Source organism: Lutzomyia longipalpis, chromosome 4 (assembly GCF_024334085.1).
Source record: "Lutzomyia longipalpis isolate SR_M1_2022 chromosome 4, ASM2433408v1".
Taxonomy (NCBI): domain Eukaryota; kingdom Metazoa; phylum Arthropoda; class Insecta; order Diptera; family Psychodidae; genus Lutzomyia; species Lutzomyia longipalpis.
Window position 1 is genome coordinate 13,267,628 of NC_074710.1, and position 12,224 is coordinate 13,279,851.

At 33.1% G+C, this 12,224-nt stretch overlaps 1 protein-coding gene across 1 annotated transcript; it reads right to left on the reverse strand.

Moving 5' to 3' along the window:
• Window positions 1–6,104: 6,104 nt before the first annotated feature.
• On the reverse strand, window positions 6,105–7,331 carry LOC129794523 (uncharacterized). Its single transcript, XM_055835276.1, has one exon. The coding sequence runs from the start codon at window positions 7,329–7,331 to the stop codon at window positions 6,105–6,107; it is 1,227 nt and encodes a 408-aa protein (XP_055691251.1).
• Between the last annotated feature and the right edge of the window lie 4,893 nt (window positions 7,332–12,224).

Here is a 12,224-nt window from a genome sequence, read left to right on the forward strand (position 1 = left end):
ACCCTCAATTGGCATTTGAGGGGTTAACGCCTTGCCTTGCAATATCTCTTATTTTTCGATTAGAAGCACACTGAAGACCCCCATCATTGATTCCCTAGAATTCACTCACAGAAGCATCGCTTTATCCATTTTACTTTGCCACAATTTAATTTATATCGTAAATAGAAAATTTTTAAATGCCTTTTGATGGGCATTCCGTCATAATTTCACTTAAACTTAACTTCTCTTATTAAAATTAATGACCAATTATAATACATTTTCTTCCAAGAAAATTATTTTTTCACCGTGGAAATTAAATTGATAATATTGAGGAAATTAATACAATTCAAAGCAACATTAAAATAAAAATAGTAAAGAGGATTTTGAAGGCTCTTAAAATTCATTAATCCTTGCTATTTTTTCCTTAATTCGAAATTAATTCTAACGTGTAGACAAATATACAAGTAGTAAGTGTTCAGCAAGTTCCCCTTTGAGGTAGGTCAGTGTTGTGGTGTTGTTGGGGAAGGTCAGTGCTGAGTGACGTCATAGTGGAGTGGGGAAGGTCGGGTTTTTGATGGGGAAATTGAGCGAGGTCAGTGCCGTGAGGTTGTTTTTGAGGAAGGTCAGTGATTTGTGGTGACGTAATGTGGTGGACGCCATTTTGAAATTTTTATTTTGTCGGCCATTTTGAATTACGTCATGTTTTTGTCTGCCATTTTGTATGACGTCACATTTTTTGACGCCATATTGAATTTTAGCCGCCATATTGAATTTTATTCCGCCATTTTGAATTTAAATCAGCCATTTTGAATTGTGATTTTTATATTTCGCCATATTGGATTTGTTCGCCATATTGTTTTTATTGCGCCATCTTTGTTTTTGTCCGCCTTCTTTAATTTATGCCCGCCATTTTGAATTCTGAATTTTTATCTCGCCATCTTGTTTTCTGTCAACCATTTTGAATTTTATGCCGCCATTTTGAATTCTGAATTTTTATTTCACCATATTGAATTTGACCGCTAAAGAAATTTGCATGGAGCGAGGAAAGAAGAGTGAAACGAGACTGAGAAATTTTTGCTGACGCGCTACATTCCTAAGCGATCACCAAATGAAGTGCATGAATTATGAGTGTTTTATTGTTGGCCGTGGGGAAAGTGTATTAATTGTATTGAGGAAAATGAATAAGAAAACATTACAATTTCTCACCTTTGTGATGAAGTAATTTTTTTAAGATCATACGGTTTAAAACTTTTTAGTTCCAAAGTAAGGCTTTTTAAAACTTTTCATTCCGAGAGTTTTGTATTTTAAAATTTTTCATTTCATAAGCTTATCATTTTTAAAATTTTCATTTCAAATGATTTGCGTTTTTTAAATTACCATTTGAAAAGCATTGCATTTTTAACATTTTCATTTCAAAAGATTTGCATTTTAAAATTTTCATTCTCCCAAGTTTTCATTTCTGAATTTTTCGTTGTGTTGATTCAAGGTTTTGGAAATTTTCATTTCACAAATGGGGCATTTCTGAATTTTTCGTTTGTGCATTACAACGTATAGAAATATCAACCAATACTTTCTTTATGCGGATATATCGGAAAACAGTATAAATACAGAGAAAAACTGAAGAAAGAAATTATTCACTATGAATACACTTGAGATAACAAGAGACCTTTCGAGAAATAAGTACACACGTAAAATATTTAGAGGTGTGTACTCAATAGACAGGTTGCCCAATCTTAAATTAAAAGATCCTTCTATCATAATAGTTAACACCGCAAAGGCAAATCATCCTGGTGAACACTGGATAGCTATTTACATACCCGGTGATTCAAAAAGCATTGAACTTTTCGATTCCTATGGTCGATCTATTAAAAATAAATACCTTAATCAATTTTTTATAACACATACGAAAAACCGTAAAATAATATTTAACAACATGAAACTACAATCGCATTTTTCAGAAGTGTGTGGCCAATATTGTTGTGTGTTTACGTATTTTCGTGCAATAGGTATATCAATGGAAAACTTTCTTGTTTTTTTCAGTAAGAATGCCGTGAAAAACGATCAAAAGGTATTAAAGTTTTATAAGAAAACGTTTGATTGTTAAAATGTTCGCTCCAAGTTTTCTATAAATAAAGGAATGATTGTGAAATATAGTTCACTACTTATTTTACTGCGACAACAGAAATGTTATTTAAATTTCCAGTCCCATTCTCAATGATTTTAGCTGGGCCTTCGGGTTGTGGCAAATCAACATTTGCTCATAATTTTTTGTTAAATCTAAAAGAGCTCACTGATACAAATTTTGAGACTATTTTATGGTGCTTTTCTGAAAATGGAAGCATAAATAATTTACCTAAAATAGCAAATCTAAAGGTTTGTCGTGGCATTCCTGATAAAATAGAAAACGATCACAGATCCCCAAAATTAATTGTAATTGATGATTTAATGACTGAAAAGAAGTATGAACAACGAATTTGTGACTTATTTATAAAAGAGTCACATCACAAAAATATATCAATTATTTTTATATGCCAAAACATTTTTTATCAGTCACGATTTTCTCGGACAATTTCTTTGAATGCAAAATACCTTGTGATTTTTAAAAATGTTCGTGACAAGTCACAATTCTTTCCACTGGCTCGGCAATTACATCCAGAAAATCCAATTCAATTGCTAAACGTATATAAGGAGTGTACAAAAGTACCTTATGGTTATCTCTTGATAGATTTAAATCAGGAAACATCTGAAATTTTTAGATTTCGTACAGATATTTTTAATAGAAGTTCTACTATTTGCTTTTGTTGTGAGGAAGATTTAAATCAATATGAAACAGAAAACACAATCAATGAAAAAGACATCAAAGGATCCTTTGAGACTATTGAGAGAAAACAAACATATTTTGTGTACTCTTAAAGATGCAAATCCGAAATTGCGTAAAGCTATAATAAGAAATTGTTCGAAATCAACTTTAAAAGCATTACATGAAATTATTCACAATTCATTAAATGGAAACCTTAAAGTGCCAAAAGAAAAATTTTCCACTCTCAAAAGATATAAAAATGCGATGCGCAAAATAAATTGTCCAAAAGCTTCTCAGTGTTTAAAGAGAAAAATACTGGTTCAGAGAGGAGGTTTTGTTCCTATATTAATTTCAACTTTATTGTCTAGTGTAATTGGTAAATTACTATCCTCAATATGATCCAACAAAGGAACAATAAAAATTCAATGCATCGTTACATTATAATAACACCAGAACTTTTTGAGGAATTAAAACCATTTTTGAATTTCGAAGAAAGTTTATCAGCATTAGATCGTGACATTTACAATATCTTAAAGGATAAGAAAATAAATGACATTGAGAAGTGGTATCGATACAGACATTCTCTTGTTAAACAATCGGAGATGCGCAGAAAGAAGTCAGGTTTTTCAGATCCAATAAAGAAATCAACTCAATCCATTGGAATTCAAACAGTTCATAACCCCACACAATCCAAAGGCACACAGACTAATTTGAAGAAGCATATTTCTAAATCTTTCGGCACGCAAACAGAATTCAATCAAGGTGATGACGAATACATTGATGAATCTCTTCGTGATATGGATTTAATTCCTGCTGTTCCAGTACCAGAACCAATTCAACAATCAGAAGTGTACTATGAAACAAAAGAAGCGACAACAGATGATTATGAAATGAATGAAGATGATTTTAATGATTTACCTCCTGATGCCCAAAACAAAGTCATGGGAAAGTTTGCTTCATACTATCCGAATAAAATGACGGAAATGCCTCGAGTAATTACAGTAGCAGATGAAAATGGAGATGATTGGAGTGTGGAAATAATAAAGAAGAATAAAGAAGATGTTCAAATATTCAAAACACCAAAAGCACAACCTAAGAAGACATCCAGTACAGCAGTAAAGACAGTCCGTACTAAGAAGAAGCCACCAACGAGACTTCCATACAATACGAGAGCTCGTATAAAAAGGAGTGCGTCTGAGGATTCAACACAGACATTAATTGACTTTCCGGTGAAAAAGAAACTAGAATGGACAAATATCGAGCATTAGATTCTGAATATTTAAATTTAAACAGTAAAAATTTATATGCAAGACCACAAAAACTGTATAATTCATTAAAGAAAAATGATGTAACAAAAAGAGAAATACAAAAATATCTACACGAACAAGATGTGTATACTTTACATTATCCAATCACGAAAAATTACCCCAAGAATAAATATTTTGTAAGCAATATCTCAGAATTGTGGGAGATTGACTTGGTGGATATGAAACAATATAAAAAATTTAATGATAACTATACTTTCATTTTGACGGTTATCGATGTGTTTTCAAAGTTTGCATTTGCTCGTTCTCTGAAAAATAAATCTGCTGAAGAAGTAACCAAAGCATTTGCTGATATAATTAAAAAAAATGGCAAGACACCTGAAAAGGTTCAATCTGATCACGGAAAAGAATTTGAAAATTCCACATTTAAGAATTTCCTTAAAAGTAAGAATATTCAACAAAATTTTGCATACAATCCAATTGTGAAGTGCGCAGTTGTTGAACGTTTTAACCGAACATTAAAACAATTAATGTTTAAATATTTCACTCATATGAAAACTAATCGCTATATTGATGTTCTCGATAAACTTATTGATGTATACAACAATTCAAAGCACACAACTATAGGAATGGCTCCTGCGGATGTTAGCGAAGATGATATTGTGGAATTAAATCAACGGTATATAAGAAAAAATAAATCATTCAAAGAGAAATTTTCGAGAGTACACCAAAAGTTTGAGCTAAATGATTTAGTTAGAATTGCAAAACCAAAAGTGAATTTCGATAGAGGTTTTCAACAAAGATGGACAAACGAGAAATTTCGTATTCATCGAATAATAAATAAAAAACCTTTTGCAATGTATATTTTACAAGACTATAAAAATACACCAATAGCGGGTAGATTTTACGAAAAACAGTTGCAAAAAGTTCAAATAAAAGATGGTTTTCCAGTGATAGAAAAAATTATAAAAACTCGCGGGTTAGGGAAAAAACTACAGTACTACGTTAAATTCAAAGGCGATAACACAAATCAGTGGATAAATCAAATTGATCTTTTAAAGCAATATGGGGTTGATCGAAATGCAAAATGAATTTTATTTGACTCTTTTGAGTAATTCTTCGCAACAAATATTTCCAAACAATACTCTGTCTCATTTTCAAACTAAATTACCGAGAGAGGTAATTTTATCGAATGATTGGGTTGTTGGTTTAGCCGAAATATCTTTTAATGTGGCCGAATCTTCTGAAGTCCGCCATAGGAAAATAAATGTAAAACCGCGAACTATTACACTACTAAAAGAGAAAAAAGGGAGTATTCCTATTAAAATACCAGTATATACGCCATTCACACCTCTTAATAGTTTTCTCTATCTTTTGAGAAATGCTTATAATTTTACCGATTCTTATGGCGAAAATGTTTTGGGAAGTACATCTGATGAAAAGGATTTGGATACACGATTGAGCGATATTGTTAAAGAACATAAAGCATGTAAAATTACAGAGATCACAACAAGTCATATCGGGCCTATGGAAATTATTGATGACGAAAATTTTAATTTTAATACAGATCAATTAATGGACGTACAAACAGATTATTCTACAACACCGAACTCCGTTTTAAAGGAGCCAACACCTAATGTTAACAATATTGAACCACTTGTAGTGCTAACAATTCCTGCTGATGATTTCAATCAATTACTTAAGATTCCTTTATACAGAGATAATTATGAAACAATCGATGAACTTATGTTTACCATTCTAGATCAAATACCATTTCAAATACGTGAAACAGAATTATTGCAAAAAATCATCAAAACCTCTGTTGTAATACCAACAATAATAGATATATTTAAGATAAAAATTACACAGGGGCCGAAGCCATAGCGTGTATAATACATAACTTCACAAAATTAATATATATATAAAAAAATCAATTACAACTTAAAAAAATTAACTTATTGACTCCTAAGAGCCTTTACTTACAAAAAAAAAAATTAATTTAGAAAAAAAAAAATTCTTTAAAGAATTTAATTATATATACCTAGGTATATATAATTAATCTAATATTCATCAACTAACGCACTTATCGCTTCTCTGATCAAAGCTCCTGTTGTTGGAAGACTTAAAAAGCTACCGGTGCTAGGAATAGCACCCAAAGAGGTGTCTCCTGGGGAGACACCTGCGAGCTGATGTCCATCCGTCGATGTGCCAGGTTGTGGATCGTCAACATTCATCCTATCGTTTCTCAGTGAATTCACAAATTCCGTTGAGGGAAGCCCCACTCCATTGACTCCAGCTGTACTTGACTTCTCTTGCTCATGTCCAGGAAAAACATTTTTCTTTGCCGGTTGAATATTCTTCAACATCTTCGTGGCCTTGGATTTCGCCACCGTCTCCGCAAAGGACTGATCCATACTTCTGCTCCTCTTGTACTCTTGCTTAGCAGCATAGTACGACATCTTCTGTGTGACCTTGATTCGCATGATCGCGAATTCCTGTTTGAAAATTGGACACTTCCTGGACCAAGAGAGGTGATTTTCTCCACAATTTGCGCAAATGTGAGGATGCTGACATTCTCCCTCGTGTTCATCGTGCAAGCATTTTCCACAAATTTTCCTCGTGATACGGCACTTATCCACAAAGTGACCGTATTTCTGGCATTTGAAGCACCGCGCAGGATTTGGTACAAAAATCTTGACCTTGAGAGGATAATAGAATGCATCAATAGAATCCGGCAAGTTTGGAGAGTCAAATGTGACAATAAATGTTCCTGTGTCGATCATTTGTCCTGCTTCAGCTTTCCTCTTGATCGCCGTGACGTCAGAGATGTTGAAAGCTTTCAATTCCTCTTTAAGCTCATCCAAAGGAATGTATGTCCAATCAAAGCACGCTATGATACCCTTGCTCTTGTTCATGGTATGATGCCATGATACCTTGACAGATTTTCCAGCGAGAATTTTCATTTCCAGGAGCTTTTTAGCCTGATCATCAGAGGAAATCTCAATCAGTAGTGTCTTTCCTTGCATCAGCGGTTGCAGGCGTTTGACCTTGCCAACTAGTTTGGTAATTTCTCTCTTCACTTTGAATACAGAGAGAGATTTCATACTCTCCCCTTCTCCAGTTCTCTCCACAACCAGATAACGCGGGCTGCTCAATTCATCACCTCTTCCAAAAATAAAAATATTCCGGTTTCTCTTCTTTTGTCTAGAGTCCAGTGGGGGAAAATCAGTGTCCGTTGCCAAATTCATCCCTCTCTTTCGGCTAGCGCCTGACGACGCTGCCGCCATCTTCCTGTCTCTTTCACTCACTCACACAGAAACTAGTTTGTATAGTACTTTACAAAAGAGAAAAAAAAAGTTTAAATTTTGAAAGAAAACTGCGGAAAAGTCTTTTTCACCACTTCAAAACTTCTTTAAAATACTAATTGCAACTTTAAAAATTATTTAACTTGGAATTTCTACCAAAAAACCGCTTTAATTACGCCAAAAAATTCACAATATCAGAGAGAGAACTAAAATTCGACTGCTCACTCTCGTGACTAAATGGGAACACGAACAATAATAGAACATGATCAAAATGATTTTGTTTCTTCAACTCATATCCATCCCTCAGTACTCCCACAAAAAGTAGAACCTACACATACGCGTGATTTAATGTTTGTATACAGTGATATAATTAAACCACAACTTCTCAGTAACACTTTTGCTCGATGTTTAAGAACAGTTCTTTTGATTCAAAATAGCGAAGTCTACAAGTCATTTAACGCCATTCAATATCTACCACTGGAGAAAACAAATTTTGATACTATTGAAATTTTAATAACATCTCAAAATGGCGATGCATACAATTTCCTGCCCAGTTCAACACCAACAATGCTTGTTCTTCATTTCAAGAAAATGAACTCATGAAGCATATAAATACAGGTATATTCTTACCAAAATATCAATAGTACAAAGATGACTAACGTATACACTTCATATTACTTGAACCAGGTTGGCAGTGGAGAAATTGGAAAGATTTATGTTCCTGAGTACATTGGCGTTCAACGAGGATACGGATTGGGGTCATTCCTTGGAGGTTTAATACGCTTTTTAAAACCTCTTTTTATGAAAGGTTTAAACACTCTTGGCGAACAGGCGGCCAAAACGGGTATTGAAATATTGACAGACTATGGTACAAAACCATTAAAAGACATTTTATTAAATCGAGGACAACAAGCTGCAGATGAACTCAGGAAAAAGGCCCTACATAAAATTCACACAATGACCGGAGAAGGTATAAATACGAGAGCACAATCGAGGAAAGCTATTCCTTTGATATCATCGAAACCATCATCTTGTTCAGCAGATAATAAAAAAAATATTCTTCATAGAATTAAAACTGCAATTTCAAAGAAGAAAAGAAAGTTGAAAAAAGTGAAAGTAAACAAGAACCATAAGAAAGAGCGCCATTTGGATATTTTTTCATAATGGCTGAATATACAGAATGTATGAAAAGTGAACTGGATATATTTCTGCCACCACCAATTCAAACATCAATTTTGAGAAGCGAAGAAATTGCCTATCAACCTCTTTCTAGCCTGGATAATGTTTCTATGATTGAATTTTACTCTGTAGCACATGGAGATTGTTACAGAGATTTGTCTTCAATTTATGTTAAATTTAAGATTCAACTATTAAAGGAAAATGGTGATCTTTTCAAAGACACGGATGAAAATCAGCCATCAGTTGTGAATAACATTCTACATTCACTAATACGATCTGTGTCAGTGTCACTCAACGGAAAAACAATTTCCCAAAATGAAGGGAATTATCAGTATAGAGCATACTTGGAAACTCTATTGTCATATGGAAGTGATGCAAAATCTACATTTTTACGAAATGCCGGATGGATTCAGGATACTGGAAGCATGAATGCAATGGATAAGAGTAACACTGGATTTACAAAGCGGCGCGATATGTTTAAAAATAGTAAAATTGTGGAGGTTTTAGGCAAGTTACATTGCGATATGTTTAATCAGCCAATATTTCTTATTAACAATGTAGATTTAAGAATCACAATTGCACTTGAGAAATCAGAATTTTTCCTACTCTGCTCCGACACACTAAATCCAAAATTTCGTTTGCAGGAGGCTACTATGTATATGAAACAAATAACACTAAATCCTAATATTCTTCTTGCACACAATCAGGTGTTAGAGCATAAGAATGCATCGTATCATTATAAGAGAGTTGAAATTAAAACCGTAATTGTGCCCTCAGGTTCAACTTCAATGAATTTAAATAATATCATTCATGGAGTTTTGCCACGACGCTTAATTTTCTCAATGGTTGATAATTTGGCATACACAGGAACAAAAAGTTTAAATCCATTTAATTTTGAACATTTCAATATCTCAGATTTTTCCTTACTTGTTAATGGAACGCCATATCCTATTCAACCTTTACATATGAATTTTGAACAAGATAGATATTGTAAGGCATACCAAACTCTATTTACGGGTACAGATATTCACTATGATGATAGAGAACATAAAATAAGTTACGAAGACTTTAAAAATGGTTATTTTATTTTAGCTTATGATTTGAATCCAGATGTTCATTCTACAGGTTGTCTTTCACTTTTAGATCAAGGTTCAATTAGAATTGAAGCCAGGTTTTCAAAGGTAATTGATAAAACTATAACTTGTATTATTTATGCTGAATTTGACAGTAAGTTGGAGATTGATAAAAATAGAAATATTATACTATCTTAAACAAAATAAAATTATTTCATGAGAAATTGTAATGTTTTCTTATTCATTTTCCTCAATTAATACACTTTCCACACAAAAAGTCATCACCCTCCCCCTCAGACACCCATGCAGAGATCGTAGAGTGAGGAAAAAGACGAAAATTCACATACAATTAAAAGGCAATATTTATACATTGAAAATATATTGTCTTTTCCCGCCAACAATAAAACACTCATAATTCATGCACTTCATTTGGTGATCGCTTAGGAATGTCGCGCGTCAGCAGAAATTTCTCAGTCTCGTTTCACTCTTCTTTCCTCACTCCATGCAAATTCCCTTAGTGGTCAAATTTCTTTTCTCGTCCACGCTTCATTCATTTAATGTGGGTGATATGAATCATCAAGGTGGGGGTCGGATGTACGTTTCACAATTATGGAGGGCTTACTAACAAGTCTGTATAGCCCAATGGTTAGAGCTTCGTACTGGGCACTCAAACCTCGCATGTTCAAATCTCATAAATTATCAAGATTTTTTTCCATTACAAAAATTACAATAATTTAAATATTGAAAGAATAGAATAGAATTTAAAATCAATTCAAAGGCGCGAAATCAATATGGCGGTGATCAAAAAAGTTCAAATTGAATATTCAAAATTAAAAACGTTAATAAACCAAATCCAATATGGTGGAATAAAAATTCAGAATTCAAAATGGCGGCATAAAATTCAAAATGGTTGACAGAAAACAAGATGGCGGGATAAAAATTCAGAATTCAAAATGGCGGGCATAAATTAAAGATGGCGGACAAAAACAAAGATGGCGCAATAAAAACAATATGGCGGAATATAAAAATTACAATTCAAAATGGCGGATTTAAATTCAAAATGGCGGAATAAAATTCAATATGGCGGCTAAAATTCAATATGGCGTCAAAAAATGTGACGTCATACAAAATGGCAGACAAAAACATGACGTAATTCAAAATGGCCGACAAAATAAAAATTTCAAAATGGCGTCCACCACATTACGTCACCACAAATCACTGACCTTCCTCAAAAACAACCTCACGGCACTGACCTCGCTCAATTTCCCCATCAAAAACCCGACCTTCCCCACTCCACTATGACGTCACTCAGCACTGACCTTCCCCAACAACACCACAACACTGACCTACCTCAAAGGGGAACTTGCTGAACACTTACTACTTATACAAAAAAAACTTTAAACTTGAAAACATATTCTCAATGTTCTTTATGCTTCAATTTCACACAACATTGCCTCTCTTGTATCATCCTCTCTACACCATTATATTGATCTTGAGAGGCGTTTTTGTTTATAAACGCAAATCACTGTCGAGACACCACATCAAATAAATTTTGTATTTAAATGTATGGGGAGATTTTAGGAACTAAAAACGCAACAAAACTTCATCGAGTGACTCTTAAATGTTAATTCAATATCCAATCTCCTTTTTCCACCACTTGGAGGGAAGTGCGAAATGTGAGTCATTCTGTGTCCATTTATGGATGTGTTGAGGGGACTTTCTGCATGCTTCAAGCACGAATTTGCAATTTAAGAGTGTGAAATGATTTTCTTCTCAGAACTCTTTTTATTTTATACTCATTGTGTGTCAAAATTGAATTAATTCCCTCTTACTGCGCGTTCTGCAGCATCTTAAACGCACCCAAGAAAAAAAAAACACATTTTCAATGTTTATACACACACATAATATTTCATCTCTCAGTGGCGTCACTAAACAACAAAAAAATGTCTTTAAACAATTGTTTCATGTGGGATATATCCGCATTTTACTGTTCCATTTCTAACATGGATGGAAACTTTGTATAAATGTACAATGTTTTAGGATTGAAGGCATTAAACATTGTTACAATTTAACTAAAGCATCGTCCCACCCACTATACAGGAATTGGAGAAAGGTTTTCGCAGCCTTTCCGTTTAAACATACATACATAGAATAGAACTCAACATTTTCATAATTTTAATTAAATTCTTTAATTTAATTTAAGAGAAGTATTTGTTTAAGAATACAATGTTTCCAAAGATACCGATAAAACATTAGCGCAAATGTTTTAAGAATTCAAAGAGATGAAAACTCAATAGTGACGTCACCTTTTGCTCTTTTGAACTAATTTTTGGCTGCTTTTTTAGAGCTACTTGCGGTCAGTCTTTCTTTAAATTCCTCACTATCCCGGTTGCTCCATGAAATAAGAATTTATTTTATTAAGTTAATATTTTATTTACAGATTAATGAAATTTTTTGATGTTTCTTCATTTTCAGTTTCTCATGATAAAATCCGAAAATATTCACTAAATAAGGAAAAAATTGTAAATGATCCAGAAAAATATCAAGAAAATTAAAACTTTCCGAAAAAAACCAGAAAGAGTTTTCTTATCACTACTTGATTAATAAACCTTAAATTAAAAAT